Source organism: Fringilla coelebs (genome assembly GCF_963513975.1).
Source record: "Fringilla coelebs genome assembly, chromosome: 3".
NCBI classification, from domain to species: Eukaryota; Metazoa; Chordata; class Aves; order Passeriformes; family Fringillidae; genus Fringilla; species Fringilla coelebs.
In genome coordinates this window covers 30,449,063-30,469,496 of record NC_140030.1, presented here as the reverse complement: position 1 = coordinate 30,469,496, position 20,434 = coordinate 30,449,063, and the positions used below count along the sequence as shown (strand labels likewise).

Below are 20,434 nucleotides of genomic sequence, written 5' to 3'. Positions count from 1 at the left end.
TTGAAATTACAAGTTCAAAATTAATAGACACATGTTGGTACAGGAGCAAGACATCACTGACAAACCAAGTAGCTGATGTCAAGTTTTGTTTCCACAAAAGTGTTTATTCTGTAATTTGGGGAAGAAATACAAAACAGTCAGTCCCAAGCTACAACATATTACAGATTTGAAATACCCATCTCCTTCCTCCTTTTCTTAGTACAAACCCAAGATATCCTAAATTCCTCAACCTTCTTTTCCAACTTAACTTGTGTCTCCTTCTTTTCCAACTTAACTTGTGTCTCTCTGGCTCTCCCCCATCTTCTCATATTTTTCTTTTCTTTTCTTTCCTTTTCTTTTCCTTTCTTTTTTTTTTTTTTTTTTTTTTTTTTAAGTCTAATGAGTATCCCACATTGAAGAGCAGGGGTTTTTTTTGGGGGGCTGAGCTGCTGCTTCTACAAGGGCACACTTGTGGTCAGCAGCACTCTGTGAACAGTACCATTTACTTGTGTAGCTGTGAAGGCATGATTGCATCTATTTCAGTTTGAGATTTCATTGTGCATGCCTTATAAAGCACACTGTTTCAGGGCAGACACCTGTTTCATATTAAAGTCCACATCCTATAATCCTTAAGGTCATTAATAACAACCAAAACTGAAGTTTAGTCCAAGACTGTGTCATGCTGTCACCCCTTCCAAATATAGCACTAAAACACTTCTTTGCTTCTTCAACATCCATCTTCTGGCTGCCAAGATACAAGATAACACTACTGCTTATCTCTTTCTCATCACTTTGGAAAACTCATTACTTTCTCCAACATCTAAAGAAGAAAGAGCTACACCAGCCCAGGAGAGTCAAGGCATAGTTATGTGTTAATCACAGTATTAATGTGTGGCAATCTTTAATTGTGGAAAGAAGATTCATAGTGTAGCCAAATGGGAGTTTCTACACTGGAGGGGAAAAGGCAATAAAGAGCTGGAAATGCTCCTCCTCCCCTTTCCATCTGTTTCAGAAGGATGGATCACACAGTGCAGGATCAAGGCAGAGACTTCTATGTTACCTCCATAGGATTTACATGCTCTCTCCACTACTTTTCCATTGTACCACAGGGGAGAATGCAGAGAGGAACAACCAGACATTCCAGGTGGTGGGATGAGTGCTAGAAGTGGCCAACCAGGCCCATGATACCACAGCAGGAGTAAAATAAGATGCCTTAAAGCATGCTTCCTCATCTCAAATGATACTATGCAGCTATGAGATTATACACCTACGTGGTTTATCTTAAAAACTTGAGCAAAGTTTTCTAATGCTAACTCCCATATATGATAGGCATATGCACAGCCACACACACACCAGGAAGATCTCCACACACTGCCTGGGAACCAAAGAGTTATCCCTACACACCAGAGTGTTGTACTGAGGGAAAAAACTACAGAAAAGTGCCAAGGAGTTTTCCCAGCCAAGAGCAGCTGCTGATTTAGCAAAGCAGGGACCTTTACACATTCTGATTAAGGTTTCTACTGTACAGTGAACTCTTCGGCCCCCATTATTCACCCTTCTCCTCACCTGCTGAGGCTTTAGATGTACTTGCCTCAAATGTCAACATCCTTTACTCCTTTTCTTTCCATTTAATCAGTTCTTTTTAGCTCCGTTCTTCACCTACCCAAAAAAGCAGAGATGCCACCTTTAATTAAAGACAAAAACACACAAACACACACCGTTCCCTCAGGCACCGAGCCTGCACAGATTAATATGTACATGCACATAACCTCCAATATGTCAGGCTGGAGATGACAAGGCTGGACAGACACAGGGGACATGGCACCCTGCCTATAAACCCTGAGACTAACAAAACAGATCTACTTTCTTTAAATCTCATCTCTGCTTACTCTGTTAGGAAGGTAATCTGGTTCAGGGCATTTCTGTAAACTCCATCATACAGCTCCTGTGGTAGCAGGGGCTCTTTCCTAAACAGAGGGAGAATTCTTCTCATGAGTAAAAAGATTAAAGCAAATTCCAAGTACTTAAAGCCAATTCTGGAGCTTCAAAAAAGATCTAAAATTCTGAGACTGAATTAACATAGCAAATTGCTTTGAAAAATAATAATGTGGATTACTACCGTCAGGTTAGGAACTCTAAGATATGGTTGAGCTTTCGTTTCCAAGTCCTCTGCTACAAACAAGGAGACCTAACCAACCTTTTTTTTTAAATCAGACCACATCTCTTACATGGATCTATCTTTTAGTGAGAAGGTATGGTGCAGCCAAAGAGTAATCAGATAATACTATGAAATTATTATTTTCTGGGAATGTGGAATTCAAATGAACTGAGTTGTGCACTTCCTTCTTCAGTCAAACTACCCTGTGTTTCCGGATGCTCTTGCTGTACCACCTGAGCCTGCTGAGATCTGTGAAAGCAGTGCTGCCAAGCCTCAAGTGCCTGAACCTAATGACTCAGACCCTTCTCTTCACAGTCTTGAGGGTAGCTTACACTTTGAGGATTTCTAAACCTTTGTGTTTTCTACTTGCCTTCTAATTTATTTATTATCACACTGAAAATAAATGTTCACCTCCTTCTGATTTGTGCGCTTAACCATCTCCAGTTCAAGCCCAAAGGGAAACAGACACATAAATAAGCAAGTCCCAGGTCTGCTACCAGAGGATCCATCACTTTTCATTACCCAGTTCTCAGTGTGAAGAAGTGCTATTTCACGCTTGTTCTGTACTAGATGTATAGTCAGCTGCAGCACTCACAGCCTACTTCCAGACTCCCATCCCAGCTAATTCCAGTTTTCTCCTAACATCTTGCTCCTGCCATATATTCCTCCTCTTCTGATCCCCACAGCACTGCCTGTAATGCCCTCTGAGTCCAACTTCTTGCCTCAAGGGACCTTCTTATAGTTTCCCTCTTACTTGTGTCCTTTCCCTTTTTCTGCTGTCCCTCACAATGCCATGATTGCACTCTCATCCTATCTCTTCATTTCTTTTCTCCCATAGCAACTAAGCAACCACAGCTTTTCTAGTGAATAGCCTTGCCAGCACAAGGCAAAATGCTGACTATTTTGCAGACTTTTCTCATTAATCTGGTGGTTACCTTCTGAGGGCATTTAAAACACCTTAGCTAAAATGAAGCTTACGTTTAATGCAATAAAAGAAAATAAAGATGTTATCAAAGAATCTCAGTTTCACTGATGGCAGTTTAATGATAATTCACATTCAAAAGGTACTGCTTCTCATGGAAGGAAATATGCTCTAGACTCAACAGCCATAATACTATTTGAGAAATGAAAGATCCCCTAAGGAAAGATAGTGATCTCAAAAATTATGCAGGAGGGATCTGAAGAAAGTGGCACACTTTCTGCTGTACAGGTCTGAAAACCCACTCAGAATCGTTGACTGAGCTGAAACTTTGCCACTGCTGTCTGTGTCCAGCAATGAAACATGAAGGGTCTGGGAGCCACTTCCACTTGAGGAAATACCCAGGATAGGTTCAAGGGAGCTCCCTGTTGGTCTGCTCCAGAATCCAACACCTGCTTCCAGGCTGCCTCCACTCCCTGCTGCCCACAGCTACAAAACCTGGTTTACAATAGCAACCAGCTTCCCACTCAGTCCTCACTCCTAAAGTCAAGGAGTAATACCACTGGACATCTCAAATACCAGCTGCGTTTAGACAACCAAATCCCCTCCTGAGAAAAAACAGCACAGCTTCAGTGCTGACACCACACCCCCAGGGACAGTGCAGCATACCCTCTGCCATGACTGGACAGTGCTTTGTATCTCTGAACAATGACTGCAGTTTGTCCTCTCAGCAACTTTTTATGAACTGAGCATGACATTTGCACTGAACAACACTGCATTTTCCTTACAATTTTCCAGGAAGCTCACCTTAAACAGAAATTCAATTCATTATGTTAAGAATGGCTCCTTAACTCAGCTTGATTTGGCTAATATTTTATTTTATTAAGAACATGATTATAATGCCTGGAATGAGGAAAAAGAAAAACTGCACATGCTCCTAAAATAATTCAGATTGAACTCTGATGTCCTAGATACACTGTATATAATAAGTCAGAAATAGATGTCATATATATCCAGGTAACCACCATGATTTAAACATCTGGAAGGTAAGTAAAGTTGAAAGCCTTAATGAAAAATACAGTATGAGAAAGAGAATCATATATTATAACTTTATAAACGGTTATGAATTCAGCTGGGAAGAACCATATTACTATAGGGCATGATTTGAACTGTCTTCTAGAGAACAAACTCTAGTAGTACTTTTCAGGCTTACAACATAAAACAAAACATATTTTGGGAACTAATAAAAATAGGATGCTGACAGTCCTGGCATGCAGCTCTCCTAAGGATATTTTGCTGCCAAATAAGAAAGACTTAACTTCACAGTATAAAAAAGCTTGCAGACTGCTAGATTCTGACAAACTATGGAACTGCATTGGGTTTGTGTAGCAAGGTTTTGGTAGCTGGGGATCTACAGAGTGATTCCTGTGAGAAGCTGCTCGAAGTCTTCCCCATGTCCAACAGAGCCAGTGCCAGCTGCCTTCCAAGATGCATAGCCAAGGCCAAACCCATCAGTGTCAGTGCTACTGGGATAATCATGGAATCATAAAGTCACTAAGGTTGGAAAAGACCTCCAAGATCACTGAGTCCAACCTTACACCAAATATCACCTTGCCAATTAAACCCTAGCACTAAGTGCCACATCCAGTCCTTCCTTGTACACTTCTAGGGAGAACAACTCAGTCACTTCCCTGGGCAGCTCACTCCAATGCTTAACCACCCTTTCCATGAAGAAATTCTTCCTGATGTCCAGCCTGAAACTCCTATGCTACAGCTTGACACCATCTCCTCTTCTGTCACTGATTGCCTGGGAGGAGAGCCCAACCCCCACCTGGCTGCAAACTCCTTTTTTAGAGTTTTAGAGAGGGACAAATCACCCTTGAGCCTCCTTTCCTCCAGGCTGGACACTCCAGGTCCTTCAGCTGCTCCTTATAGGACTGGTGCTCCAGACCCTTCCCCAGCTCTGTTGCCTTTTTCTAGATTAATTCCAGCACCTCAGTGTCCTTCTTGTAGTGAGTGGCCCAGAACTGGACATGGGACTCAAGGTGTGGCCCCACCAGTGCCCAGTACAGGGGCACAATCACTGCCCTGGTCCTGCTGGCCACGCTGTTGCTGACACAGGCCAGGATGCCATTGGCCTTCTTGGCCACACGCTGACTCATGCTCAGCCACTGTCACCCAGCAGCTCCAGGTCCTTTCACCTGGGTCCTTTCAGTCACTCTGCCTGTAGCACAGCCTGGGGTTGTTGAGACCCAAGAGCAGGACCAAGCTCCTGGCCTCCTGTCGAGCCTCGTACAGTAGGCTCTGGTCCATTGATCCAGCCTGTCCAGATCCTTCCTGCCCTCCAGCAGATCAGCACACCCACCCAACCGGGCATTGGCTGCAAACTTACTGAGGGTGCACTCAATCTCCTCATCCAGATAAAGACATTAAACAGGACCGGCCCCAATACCAAAGTCCTGGAGAACACCACTAGTGACCAGCCATCAGCTGGATGTGACTGTATTCACCACAACTCTCTGAGCCTGGCCATCCTGCCAATTTTAACCCAGATCAGAGGTCACCTGTCTCAGCCATGGGCTGCTATTTTCTCCAGAGGAAGTCAGTGTCAATGGCTTTACTGAAGTGCAGGTAAGACTACATCCACAGTCTTTCCTTCATCCACTAGGCAGGTCACCTGGTCATTAAAGGAGACCATAAAAGGCAGGTCACACAGGACCTGCCTTTCCTAAACCCAGGCTGGCGGGGCCTGATCCCCTGGTTGTCTCGCACACTCTGCATGATGGCACTCAAGATGATCTGCTCCACACTGGAGCAGGGGAAGACTGTGAGGAGTTCTCCTCTGAAAAAGAAGGAATGACATAGACAACATGTGATAAACTGACTGCAGCCCCCATTTTCCATCCCTATGCTGAAGGAGAAGATAGAAAAAATCAGGAGTGAAGTTGAGCATAGTAAGAAGGTAAGGGTGGAGGAAGGTGTTTTAAGACTTGGTTTTATTTACCATTATCTTACTCTGATTCTGACTGGCAGTAAGTTAAATTAATTTCCACAAGCTGAGTCTGTTTTGCACACCACAGTAACTGCTCAGTGATCTCCCCTTGCCCTTATCTGGGCCCATGAGCCTTTCATTATATTTTCTCTCCTCTGCCCAGCTGAGGAAGGGAGCAACAGAGCAGCTTTGGTAGCCACCCAGCATCCAGCCACATTGAACCCAGCAGAGCACACAGCAATAAAAGCTTTCCTGTACTCTCTGTCACCTCAACTTTAGCCTGGAGAAAAATGTACTTTTCTTTTTCCTGCAGAGAAAACACTTTTAATTTTCTTGTTCATTCCGTTCTTGGCCTCTGACAAAGGAGTCAAAAGGGTGGCAGTTGCCAAAGTCACTCATTGATTTTCTTGGTTTATTTATGAATTCCAGACATGCAAGTGCCTGTCTTCAAATTTTAACACCTGGTATTTCACACCATTAAGTAAATTGCCAGGAGGACTACTTCCTTTCCATCCCTGCAACTTCCACATAACTAGTGAGCTGCCCTCACAGAAAGTTCATCAAACTTTGGCTTTCACAGAAAGCTTTCAAATTTAGGTCTTCTTCTCTAGAGCTGTATGTGAAAGTTACCTGCCTTTTCTACTTTAAATAAGGCTTTCTTCTGTGGTCTTAGTCTACCAGTAGATGGGAAGGAAAGCTTTGTATTAAGATGAAAAGTAATAGGAAGCAAAGGGAAAAGTAAAATGGTACAGTATGAGATCAACAGGAAGTTTCAAGGCTAATCCCAGTACAATACATTGCAGTAATCTAAAGAGAATGGGACAAAAACCATTAATCACTCTGTCCAGGTGTTGGTTTCAGAGAAATATGGCAAACACTTATATGCAGGCAGAAAAAACCACACGAACATAAATTTTTCAAGGATAGAGCTGAATGCACTCCCAAACTACAAACCCTGCAAAAAACTAAGAGGGCAAACCCCCTTGATAACAAGGAGCATTCCTGTTGCTGCTGTTCTCAAGACTCTTCCCCCATATTGTTCATATCATTAATTTTACTTTACATCACCAAAATCTCAGCTTTTTTCCTTTCGATCCCATACAGAGCAAAAAGCAAGAAAGAAAGAATCAGATCACCTTGGCTGAATGAAAGACAGAGCATTGTCTCACCAGCCATGTGACCAGAACTCCCCAGGTCCTTTTCTACATGAACAGCTTAAACCTGGTCAGACAGGGACAAGCTTAGAACTTGAAACAGGCCCACCAGAAAAAGGGAGCTTACCAGTGAACAAACCTGTAAATTCCTGCTGAATCCCTGAACTAATCAGTCAATACCCAAGAACTTGTGCTGATAGTTTTTTAAGTGAGTGGATAACTGTTTGAAAAATACCTTTTTAAGGGGTAGTGTTTTGCTTTAAGCTAATGAAGAAAGATATTAAAACCCTTTGCAAGATAAATTATGAAGATATTTTGCTTGAGAAAGTGAGAGCTTTTAAATATAAAAACTACTATCAACATAATATCATTTAAAAACACAAAATACAAGAATCATAATATATTAGTGAGGTTCTATATTTTCAGAATAGATTTCTCATTAAAAAATCAATATCTAATTTTGCTCTGAAATACAAGAAAAATGTACTGCGCATTTAATCTCAAAGGAATTTACACACTTTTTACATATACACTAGAAGAATCAATTGATATAATTCTGCAATTTCCACTTTTGAGTAAATACAGTTCCTTTTTGTGAGCATATTGAAAAACAGCTTCTTGGAGAAACAAAAGGAAAACAATATACACTATCAAGACTGCAGGAAGTTAGGGGCATGCAGAACACAAAGTCATTTAAAAATATAGATACACTTCTAAACAGTGTTAAATAAAGTGGGGTGTTTTTTTGTTTGTTTGGGGTTTTTGTTTGGTTGGTTTTGTTTTTATTTTTTTCAGAAAAGCAGGTAGCCATGCCTTGGTTTCACTTTTCTTGGGTTTACTTTCTGTGTAAGGCTTGGGATGTGACTGAACAATTACTGGAAGCATTTCAGTAAAATGTGCTTCGGTCTGCAAAACACAAGATTTATGCAGAGGTATCCCCTTTCAGCAGACTGAAGAACTCTTCGGTTGTACTCCAGTTAACAGATGTGCTTCCAGTGAGACTTGTTCAAGGCAGAGAGTCACCACAGTTAATCAAACTCAGCAGAGACACAGGACCACAGAAATATGTTTTGCTGGTCCATGGTAGCAACTGTGTCACTTGTCCTTAAGATATGACTGCAGGCAAAATTGTCCAGTTTTCAGCCCTTTAACAACTTTCACCAATGTACTCCGCGTGTTTACAGCAACACTAAGCAACGTAACATTTCAATTAAAGTCCATAAAGCAACTTGTACATATTTCTGTACAGCCTAGTTCCATATTCTTAGGCACAAGCATATATACACATATAAAACCTCTTTTAATTCTCATCCATAAAATGCAAACCCATTACCCTGACACTTTGCAGGTAGCATCCTGGGCCAAAATCAATAGAGTTAACCTAGGATGATCTAGAGCCCTCATAAATTCTGTCCTTTCTTCTAAACTGCCTCAGCTCATGCTCCATGTGCTCCATCAAACAGCTGCCTTCCTGTTCTATGTCTATACCTATGACCAGCAGAACACTAAACTGTACAGCTGAAGTTTGTCGTGCAATGTCAAACTTTCTGCAATAAATACCGGTACCAAGGAGACATCACTAAAAGTAACTAAAATACTTATAGATTTTTCATATTATTTTACTGCTCAAGCTTTCACATTTTTCATATATATCTGTGCAGTATCATTTAATCAGTACAAAATTTAGTTTCCTGATGTCAAATGTCAAAATTATTCTAAAGTAATACTGCAAATAAGGAAAAGTGCAGTGACTTTACTTTGAATATAACTTAATATAAAAAGCTAGTTAAATATTTAGAGAATAATGAATATAAATTTAAAAATATTCTGCTTTCTTAGAATTTGTAAGTACTAAAGAAATTGTGCAAAGAAACAGATGAGAAAGCTCAGACAGTTATTACATGTGGTTTTGCACAGGTAATAATGCTTTTTCCAAGACCTATGGAATCACTAAAACAAAATAGTTACGCTAAAAAATCATGACTCAAAACTCAAGTAAACATATTCAATCAAAACACAAGTAAACATATTCAATCATTCAGCTCCTAGATTGGCCTTTTCTTACATAAACTGATTCACTGTAATTTCTTGCAAAATCCTATTTTAACATTTAACATTTAATCTTTAACATGATTAATAACCACAGATATAAGCAGTTCACGGTGAAAACTTTGGATAGTTTGTACAGTGTAGGACCATAGATTTTCTAAGTATCAGGAAAGAATAGAGAATGATGTATCAATAGAAGGATTACAAAATCCTAGTTTATGGATATGATTTTGAACCCTTCACAGTATATTCACAGACTTTAAAATTAATATATATTTTACAAAAATGCAGACAAAATCTTCAGGAGTAGTGGCTAAAAGATTTTTAGCGCTCGCTAGGCTCACAGTCCAAACAAAGTTCAAAAAAAATGTATGCTCTTTTATTAGACCTGCTAGAATAAGATGTAGACAGAGTTTTGGATACATAAATACTTTGATTAATTCAGAGTATGCAGTATTGGTAACCTAGAGAAACACTTGAGAAGACACTTCACACTTAGGTCGTTCAAGCGTGTGAAGACTTCCATTAGCAATTTTCAGAACAGCGTGCTCTGCTTCTTGCTAAAAGTAGTACCCTTTTTCCCTGCAATATAATAGTACTTACACTAAAATAGTGTTTTTGGGATGTGTTCCATTCATAACCAATGTCCTAATAAATTTCACATAATGAAGTTCAAAAAGTAACTCTCAATTAAGGATCTTAAAGTAAATAACTGTATTCTGAAGCAAGGCATTTAAACAACCATTCTGGAAATTCACTAGAATTTAGTGTTTATCTAAAGCCCAAAATACACAGAAAATTATTTTTTGGTTACACCTCAAATCCTCAATATCTGAAACAGTTAATTTGCTAAATTCATCGCGGTCATCACTAAGAAGTGTAGCCCTATCTGCTGGGCTCATCCCTGATCAAAAAGCAACTCTCAGGGCATATACTGATCTTCGGTGACTCCAGGAGGCCTTAAAATAGGAAAGACAGACAAAAACATTAGGAGATTTCTAACACTATGTTTTTATTACAGATATCTGAAAAAACTCTATATGCAGACAGGTACATTCCCTTATCTTCGATAGTATGAACAGCGCTTACCATAGGCAAAGTGTATTAAGTCCTGACACTGAAAATGAGACACACATAATGTGAGGAAACCCTGAAATTTGTACCTAAATAGGTGTTCTAATGCAATCCAGAACTGTCTAGAAACAGTTACTCATCATGCTGTGTCTCTTCATGCCTCTGAAGGTGGCAACTGTATGAACGGTTTTGTGTGTCATTACTCTGAAAATTGCAACTAGCTCTTCTGGCCTCTGTTACAGTGCCAGAAAATATATTTGGAACATGGCTTTCTTGCTTAAAACTCTCTGGACATAAGTATCTGACATGCAATCAAATTTCGAAGATGATTACTTCAGTTCTAAGTACAAAGAACTGCAATGCTATCCCTATCAATTATCTTATCTAAGAAACCATTAAATCAGACTCATAGTTGTATTATTTTCTGCTGCTTATTGTGAATATCAAAAGTAAGTCTGACTAAAATATACTGTCTAGATTCCCAAACTAAGCTACACTATAAACATTGCATAATATTTTACCATATCTATGAAGTATAAAATAAGGGATAAAACAACCATAATTCTTGACAGATGTACATATCTGATAAGGTATCTGCATCCTTACAGATCTAAAACCTGGATTTGACTGAGGCAAATCATACAGAGGTGTAAATCTGGTGAGGTCTAAATCACTTCAGTAATTGTAAATTTATGCAAGTATTTTCAAAAAGCAGAATGAAACTACTCACTCTGTGTTTGTAACTGATGACATAAGATTTTTTTACATGTTTCATCATTGCTGGGAACTGAATTCAGACTATAGGCACGCAAGCTTTTTCCCCTAAAACATAATTGCACGCTAACATCTATTAATTAAACTGATAGGCCCAGGGGAGTAGACAAATGCAGCAGCCACCAGTGGGTAGAGCAAAGGAGAAGGTAAAATGAGCTGGAAATTATAATTGGCTCTAACTATTGGCAACCCAAAACAGAATTTCAGTTTTGTCATTTTCCACCTTCAATAATGCCTGCATTTCAACAAGCTTGAATACAAGGGCAGCAGTATTTTTAAATAGCCTTTTCTTAAGGCATTAATCTCAAGTCTTAAAATGCTTAGTAACCGCTTGATGAAGGAAGCACGCTACATCTTTGTTAGATTCTTTCCTACCCAAGGATGCAAAAAATTCTTTGTACAAGTCTTCAGAAATAAAAGGGTATTGACAAGACTGAGAATTTCAAATCTCTCTTAATGCTGTTCTCCCTCTGCTATCTTCCAGAAAAATAAACATCATGATAGTACCCTCCCCCTCTAAGAAGAAGCCTCTTCTACATAATTCCCTATAAGATAAGGTTTATAACAACTCTCTACTTTGAAAAGTTCCTGCCCAGAGATCATGTTTTTTCACACAGTCTTTGTCTTTACCCTTCTGCAGGGCACAGATAATGCCCGGAGTTTGAAGAATGACAGACTTCTTAGTTAGAAAGTATTACTGCAATGTCAGACAAAGCTGGCAATGAAGCTCCGGCAGAATCTTGCATCAAGCGGAGAATCATGTGGGAAGATGCATGCGCAGAAATAATGCCCTGTGGATTTCAATAAAACCACTTAAACTGGGGCCAGAAAAGAGCTCTGGACAACAGTTTGCACCTCAGACATTCCGATAGCTCAACATTTGCCAATCTGAAGCCTGTGTGTAAAAGATGGCAGGAATGTTTATTACTGTCTGTCATCCCCTATCACCTCCTGTTCTTCTGTAGCTTTTAAGAAATGCCTATCAATCTGCTATTGTCTGCTGACAGTCTCCTGCTCCTCCTCAGCAATGAGATGGCTGCCCAGTAGAGCAGTCAATGACTGCCTCATAATTGCCTTGCTAGTGACTGTGTTCAGTTCTGAATATGTTTCAAATCCTCAGTCTCCTTAGAAAACTCAGTCCACCCTCAAGTGAAAAAATCACTATCAATTCTCTGAAATGCCCTGGAAGGCATGAACACACTCCTTGCAATTCTGAGGTCACCACAAGTTGTCTTCTTTATCAAAACGCATTTATGGCCGTACCTGCCCTCTCAGACTGATGAAAACCTGAAGCTTCAAATGTTGTTAAATTCCTTCTGATGCTTCCATTGGCCAAAAGGCCAAAACAGTTTCTACACTGTTCAAATTCTCTCTTGTCCCCTCTGAGCAAAGGCCTTGGGCAGTAAAGAGGAAAGGGTGAGGAGCATTGACCAAGGCAATCCTTTCTCTGAATGATTTGAGAACATGTTTAGATACCAGTCTCTCTTGTAAACCAGAAAACATCCAGCATAAGTCTTGCACAAGAAAAATCCAAGGGGGCCAACCAGCTGGAAAGAAGCTCTGCAGAGAAGCAACTGAGAATTCCTGGTCAACACCAAGCTGAACGAGAGCAAGCAACACATAGTTGCAGCAAAGACGGCCAATGCCATCCTGGGCTGCACTGGAAAAGCATCACCAGCAGACTGAAAGTGATGATCTTTGCTTTCCGCCACGTCTGGATGATAAATCTACTTCTGGACTCCTTAATATAAGAAGGACGTGCTGGAGCCAGTGCAGCAAGGAACCATAAATACAGACAAGGGATGGGAGCATATGACAGGAGGAAAGGCTGAGAGAGTGGGGCTGTCCAGCCTGAGGAAAGAAGACCCAGAAGGATTTTTACATGTGTAAATGCCCAGTGGGGAGGACTAAAGCAGACAGAGCCAAACTCTTCCCAGAGTTGCCCAGTAACTGGACTAGAAGCAATGGACACAAACTGAAACATGGGAAGTTCCATCTGAATTATTACTGTGCAGGTAGCTGAACACTGGAAAAGACTGTCCAGAGAGGTTGTGGAGTCTCCATCCTTGGAGATACTCCAAAGCCACCTGCACTCGGTCCTGGGCTACCTGCTGCAGGTGGCCCTGCTCTCAGTAAGGGGCTGTACCAGACAATCTCCAGAAGTAAAATTGTTTCCTTTTGGATTTGTACGCTCGAGTGTCAGGATCAGAGTTGGCACTGCCAGGAAGAGGTGCAAGGTAATATTTGAAAAGTGCTTCTGGGTGATTCGAGGAGCTTCAAATACCCATGCATATACAGTAAGCAACCTGCTCTCTGCTCCCTACACCACCATAGGGTCTGAAACATGGCGGTTCCAAACTGCTTTAAGTACAAAGGAAGAAATAAAGGCTCTCAAACAGAAGCCTCCATTCCTCCTGCTCCACTGCAGAGAAAGTGAGATTCATGCAGCCATGGAAAGAATAAATAAGAGCATGGCTGAATCAGAGGAGAGAGTCTTGGTATTGTTTATCTATTTCATCCTTTAATTCCTTGGTGCCAAATGCACAACCAGTTCCCAGAACCTGCAATTCCTCCATTGTTTCTCAGTGGAAATAAAGATAGGCTTTTGACCTTTCAATCTAGAGATAAGATAAAGCCAGACTTCCTCAAGATGGCCCCTTCACTCTCGCTTTTATTTCTGGAAAGTGGCCCAGTTTCAACAGAAAGGAGGAAGAATGATCCTACCTCTTCCTTCCCTGCTCTTTATGGAAGGGCAGTTATTGCCAGGGACTTACAGCATACAGGCTAAGGTGGTCTTGGAACCATACTTTCTCCTGTTGCCCATAGGTACTATACAAAAAGAGGATGGCAGCAGCTGCCCCTTTGAGCAGTATTCATTGTTTTCTGACCATGTTAGGTGTGGTCCAAGGGCTAGAAAGGGAGAAGGAAAGACACCGTCTCCAGAAAACTGGTTGAGAGCACAAGCCTCCAGGTCATCGGTTAATCTTCAGTTACACAGTAGTGAAGGCTAGAAGCTTCCAGGCGCCCCAAGGGAATTATAGAGAAGTTACTTTGCAAACCCTGAAATAGATATTCTCATCAACTGCAAGTGACCAGGATTTGGCAGCCCTGAAAGATGAGCAGCTGCTCATCATCAATATGCCTGTTGATTCTAGAGAGATGAGTTTTATTAAAATTATGCTTGTGTACCATACTAGGTGATCAAAATAGGGTGTTAGCATCAGTTTTTCCCTAATTATTAACTGCCATGAAAAATCCTGAGATAAGTTTTAAGATGGGAAGGTTTCAAGTACATGCTACCCCTCTACTGAAGCTACTCAATTAGAGTACAAAACTACAAAACATATCCTGTGTATTAATTAACTTTCCTACTACTGCCAGTACCTCAGCCAACAATCTCATAGCCTTCTTCTGTCCCACCACAAGCTTAGTAAGGGCTTTTATCCCCTCTTAAGTTTGCTCCAGCAAATGAATGCCATGGTAACTAGAAACCACTTCCTAATTACTGGCCAAAATTTGAACAGAACTGGAACTCAACTAGCTGTGTTCTCAGCTGTCACAGCTTCCACTCAGCACTTGCCTAACCCAATGAGATAAGGCACACAACTACATAGAAGCAAACTTCTTCTTAAGTACACACATATATATAATTCTGTGATTTCTCCGTGATTAAAGTTTGCTGTACATAACTGTGTTTTTTTCAGTTCAAGGCACCTTATACCCACAAGTAAAATAGTTGTCTCAGGCTACCTAGTGTTTAAATGTACACTCTGAATCTTCAAACTATTTTTTTCTTTCAGTTTTACACACACGCACACACACTTTTCCAAATGATGGTTTGTTTTGCTCTTCAGTCTTATTGAAAACTTACCCTTTCATGCTTCTTCACAATTTTTTAGTCACATCAGTCACCTGTTGGGCAATATCTGGACTTCAGGCTAGACATCAGCCACTCAACATGAAACTCCTCCCTTCCAGCTACAGAAGTATCTACCAAGCAAAACAGGAAAAAATGCCTCCGATGTGAATTAGTCTGCAGAGGAGGCCATTTTACTACTCTTCTATGCAAACATTTATTCATACAAGAACAGCAAAACTTGGGTGTCTAAGGCCAAGTACTATTAAAAGCAATAACAGAGACTATAGTCTTCAGAGATATGCAGAAAATCTGGCAAAGTCACTGCGAAACAGGGAAACAAGAGTGGATGGGAGTTAAGTACACCGTGGTAAACTGCATGGACTGTTCTCCATGCAGTTTTCAAAGGTGTGGCAAATAGGAAAGTGATGCTCTCCCAGCCACAGAGGAACAAAACACAAAGCTTTGAAGCTCCAAGATGAGATAGAGGACCTGCTTCCTACTCCCAGACTGTGAGACCGCACTGAAGAGGTTTCAGTTTCTACTTAGCGCCTGGCAAGCATCAAAGTGTTTATGTGGATTTGAGTCTTCAGTGCCATGCAACAGACTGGGACCACAGTTCATTGAATGAAGGCATGGATATGGTCTCAGGAATACCTGGTGACACTGTCCCTGTTACAGAAGGAATGCAGAACTTGCCTTTGAATGTGAAGGCAATTTCAAGGCAATCAGTTAAGGGCAAAGTGTTCCTCAAGCCGTGTTCGTAAAACATGCCAAAGAAGGAACCTTCACAAAAGCCCAAACTCCTCAACACATTACTCCATGGCATTCAACAAGTCATAGGACAGCTAAGTGCTCCCCTTCCACAAACACCGACAGCAGTGTGAAATCTGATTTCAGAAGTGTGCAGGGAGGACAAGGTCCCTGCCACTGACCTAGTAAAAGAAAGTCACTGTGACCAGTATAAGATGTACATCTTTATCCTAGGGGGGTGACAAGCTCTGTTAGCCCCACACAGCTGAAGGAAACTCAGCAGGCCAACAAACTGACAGATAGGGCAAGTTCCTGGAAAGCAGCAAGCAGGTGGTCTCAAAGGGAAGGATGTGTCTGTAATGCTCCAGTACAGGCAGTGAAAGCAGCGCAGTGTCCACAGCCCTGTGCCCTGTGGAGCGCCCTGCTCGCGGCTGGCACACTGCAGTACGTGCTGATGTCAGCATGAACTGGCAGACAGGGCTTACAAGGAGGCTTTTAGCTCAGAGTCAGAAACAGGGATCAGGGAGACAGAGAGGTACAGGGCCAAAGGAGAGGGACACAGCCTCTTTACAGATGACCCTAACTGCTTCCACTTCTCCTGAAATCCATACAGTCCATTCACACAAACACTTCAAATTCCCCTGGATCCACAATTTTATCACCACTGTGGGAAGAATATAGTAATTTAACCAACATTTCTTCCTATTGTTTTCTGCTATGAGGAGTGCTGGAAAGGAAAATTACAAGTACTGTTTTAGAAACTTTCATTGCTATCAGGACATCCAGAACAGGAGAGAAATGCTGCACCCTTTTTAGCCCTTATGATTCATGAGACAGCACATATCCGGCCTCTGATCAGCCCAGGATTGAAGGTAGCCTAGTTTGCAGCACTGATTCTCAGCTTCACTTTCAGGGAAAATTACAGATTTGCATGTGGGTGTTACAGATGGAAACATTTCTCCACCAGGTGGTTTTAATGAAAACTGGTGGCAGTTTTGTTGAGACATTTGGATAATCAGAAAATCTTTTAACAAAGATAATAGGAAGGGTTGGTGATGATATCTGACTTTATAATATAGCTGTGTCATCTGATAGCACCGCTGTATATTTGTAACAACTCATTAAAAAATTATGGAAGCAAATTCTTGTCAAAATTCCAGTCTTTAAATTTAGAGTTACTCCATGGAAAGGTGTGTAAAACTCTTATCCCAAAAAGAAAGTAAGTGTTCTGCATAGCGAAAAGGCAAATCACCTCAGAAAATCTAGTGGCTCTCTCTAAGAGTTGAATCACAACCCATTAAAAAATATATATGCTGTGACTTGATTTTTACAAACTAACAATATAGCTAAAGCGAGGATACTGGTTTGTAAGTTTTCCAATGTATTTTCCCTTAATTTCTGGCTCTTTAAATAAAGACAGAAATCTATTTAAAATCACAATTTCTCAGGCCAATGGAGAGTATACACTGTTATTCTCATTATTTGAAAGAACTTTTGTAGGGAAATAAACTTTGAAATTTGGGTATTACAAACCTTTGAAGATAATATAAAGTAATTTCTAGTTGAATTCACAAAGCACCATTTTCGCCTTCTTCTAAAAATTGTATTTTAAGTATCCTAAATTCATTTAGTGAAACTGCTGAAGATTCCCATAATCTCATAGGAAAGGAAGTATCAGTCCAGAATTCAGAAACACCAATGCAAAAGAAAAAGAAAAAAAAAAAGAAAAAGAAAAAGAAAGGGGGCGGATTGAAAAAAGGAGGAAAATTTATTCTCTACCCAATGTTGGCAAGAATAGAACTGATAAAATACCATCTCTACAAACAGAAGTTCATTCTCACAGTAAGATTTATAGTATTCCTCTACAACATCATCACAGTACCAGTATCTCCTTCAAAGAATAAAAGCTAAATATTTGTAGAGAAGTAGACAGAAAGATACATATAGTTTAGAGCCTTTGAGCTACTCCTTTATTTAATTTTTTTCTGATGAACAGAAACTGAGGAGGGATCCTTCACTGCCATTTCCCCAGAGTGACTAACACAATGCATTCTCGCAGAACATTTCTCATTCCAATCACCCCACCTCCAAGGGTAGCCACACCCCAAGCACAATGAACTGCAACAGCAAACTGAACTCTTCGTCTTGAACTAAGATCCAAGCCTCACAGTCCCGGACAGCTCCCGGCCAGTACAGCACTGGCAGCTGGGCCTCAGTACCCACCATTGCACGGATCTCGAGTAGCCCCTGTAAAAATTCAGAGTCGAGAACGAATAGAAAGGGACAGGGACAACACTGTACTAAAAGGCTGTCCCAGCTTCATCACGCACAGCGTGCGGGGCCGAAGTCGGGAGCCTGCGGGGGTTGGGTCCCCAGCCGTGGGGACGCGCTGGCACCTGCATGGCTCAAGTGGGTATTTCCGATGCAGCCTAAAGAAACACCCAGATCACGTCACAGCTTCAGCGCATCCCCTCCGAGCACAGGTGCACGCAAGCAGGCGGCAGTGAGGTAAGGATACACCTCCCGTGGCACGGAGGGTCTGCGTGGCGTCAGAGGCTCGCACTGCTCCAGTCACCTCTCCCACCGCCTCCCGCCCGGAGCAAGCAGGCCTGACGGGCTGTCAGAATTGGAGGAACCGTGATTCTCCTCCACAGGCCACGACTCCAATCTGTTTATTCTCATCACTCGCAGTAGGCGATTCAGCAACGTTACGTTTGAAGCCTCCGACTGACGGAGGAGGCTAAAAAATGTGATCACATGCGATGCTTGGCAGGGACGAGGGGGTGAGGGAAAAGGTTCAAAAGAGGCTGTGGGGATCTGGTTTCCAAACATGGCACCTACCCACACCCCGCGTTCCCCGCACCCTCCCCGTGCCGCCGGCAGCGGGATAAACCCACTCCCCCGCCGTCCCGCCACCACGCACGCACGCCCGCCCGCCCGCTGGAATGAGCAGTGCGATTAATTCCATCTATTTCCTAATTACGAACGCCCTGCTGCCCCACAGTGCGGTGCTGCCCGTGGCTGCCCGCCCTGGAGCCGGCAGCAGGCGGGCCGGGTCCGGCGGCACGGGCGGGCGGAGCGGGGGCCGGGGGTGTGCCGGGCGGGGGCAGCCGCCCCGGCCCCGCGGCGGGCGGCAGCGGGGGCCGAGCCAGGCGGGGGCAGCACGGCAGCCGCGGAGGCTCCCGCACGGAGGGAAACCCCACCCAGCGGCCCCTCCTGGCAGAGGCGGGGTTTTGGGGACCCCAAAGGAATCCCACCTCGCCCCTCACCCCGTGTCGGGGTTTCCGCCCGCCCTGTGCCGCCGGCTCCCTCGGGGCGGGGAGGGTCGCCGTCCCGCTCCGTCCCGCCGTGCCGGGCTCCCCCGGCGGTGCTGCCTCGGGAGGAGCTGCCCGGGGTGGGGGAGGAGGAAGTTACGGGCCGGGAGCGGAGCGGGACCGGGGCTCCGCGGCGCCAGCCCCGCCGAGCAGGGCGAAGCCGGCCGACTCCGGGCACCGGCCGGCTCCCGCGGTGGCAGCGCCCGCTCCACCCGCCGGCGATCGGTGCATGAATGAGTGCCTGAATGAATGAATGACTAGCGTCTGCTTACTTGAGCATGGCCTCTTCTTTTTCTTCCTCCTCTTTCTGCCGGTCCATCACTGCCATGATGATGTTCCTCTCCTCCTCTGTCAGGTGGCTCAGGTCGGGCAGCTCCTGCATCGGGGGGGGCACCGTGGGCGGGCGAGGGCCGCGGGGCCCCACCGAAGAAGACATTTTCTTGCCGCCTCTCCCTTACACCTTCTACCTTTGCACGGCGAACCCAGCCAGCCTCTCCTCCGCCCCCTTCACAGGGTAGTCCTCCGAGCAGCGGCAGCCGGCAGCTCTCTGGCAGCAGCGGAGGAGGCGGAGACCCAGCCTTTCATGGTTGCTTGCATCCACCCCGGCCCGGTGCTGCCGCTGCTCGCTCCCTTTGTTTCCGCGGCTTCGGGGAGCTCAGGGGCTGCCGCGCCGCCGCCCGCAGCCCATCCTCCCGGCGGTGGGCGTGCGGGGCGGGGGTGCGGTGGCGCGGAGGGCTCCGGATCGCCGCCGGCGGGCTGCGTGCGGGAGCGGGGGGGCGGTGCGCGCCGCCGGCCGGCCGGGAAGGGCGGGTGCTGCCGCCGCGATGCTCCGCTGCTGCGAGCCTGGCGCTGGAGGAGGGAGCGAGCGAGCGAGCGAGGGAGGGAGGGGAGCTCGGTGCCGGTGAGGCGGAGTCCGAGGCGCGGCGCCGCTGCCCCTGCCCGCGCCGGGCACCCGGGCCGGCCTCGCCTCTGTCTCCCGCCGCCCCCCGGGCTCGCCCGGCGGCCGCACGGCCGCGGAGCTGACTGACCCCGGCTCCGCCGCCCTCCTCAGGTCCTCCTCCAGGTTTCCTCACCGCAGGTGCTCGCCCGAGTTCCCGCCAGGACTGCAGGCTCGCCCGAGGCAGGGCCACCCGCGGGAGGAGGGTGCGGGTTTGCTGCGGGGCTGGCTGGGGCGCCGGGAAGCCTTGGGCTCCCGGGGCTGCCGGCGCTCCCTCGGGCATGAGCCGTGCTGGCCCTAGCTGCAGCCCGCTCGCCTTTAGCGCTGTCGCCGCTCGGCCGTCCCTTCCTTAGAGTCCCACACTTCAGCACTTTCTTCATACTCTTCTTAAACCCCGTTAGTGCCACCCATGCCATGATCCACACACACCTCCCATGCGGGTGGCAAGTGCTCTTATCGGTCAGACCCATTTTTT

The 20,434-nt window shown here is 44.2% G+C and overlaps 1 protein-coding gene across 4 annotated transcripts in view; it reads right to left on the bottom strand.

Moving 5' to 3' along the window:
* Positions 1-19,458, bottom strand: part of RIMS1 (regulating synaptic membrane exocytosis 1) — a gene marked incomplete at both ends in the record, with an annotated part of 301,933 nt that extends 282,475 nt beyond the window's left edge. For all 4 annotated transcript variants that reach the window (XM_084203372.1, XM_084203370.1, XM_084203371.1 and 1 more), the window contains one exon: positions 19,295-19,458. In XM_084203372.1, coding sequence (XP_084059498.1) covers positions 19,295-19,458 — 164 coding nt within the window. The remainder of the gene's footprint in view (positions 1-19,294) is intronic.
* Positions 19,459-20,434: the final 976 nt, after the last annotated feature.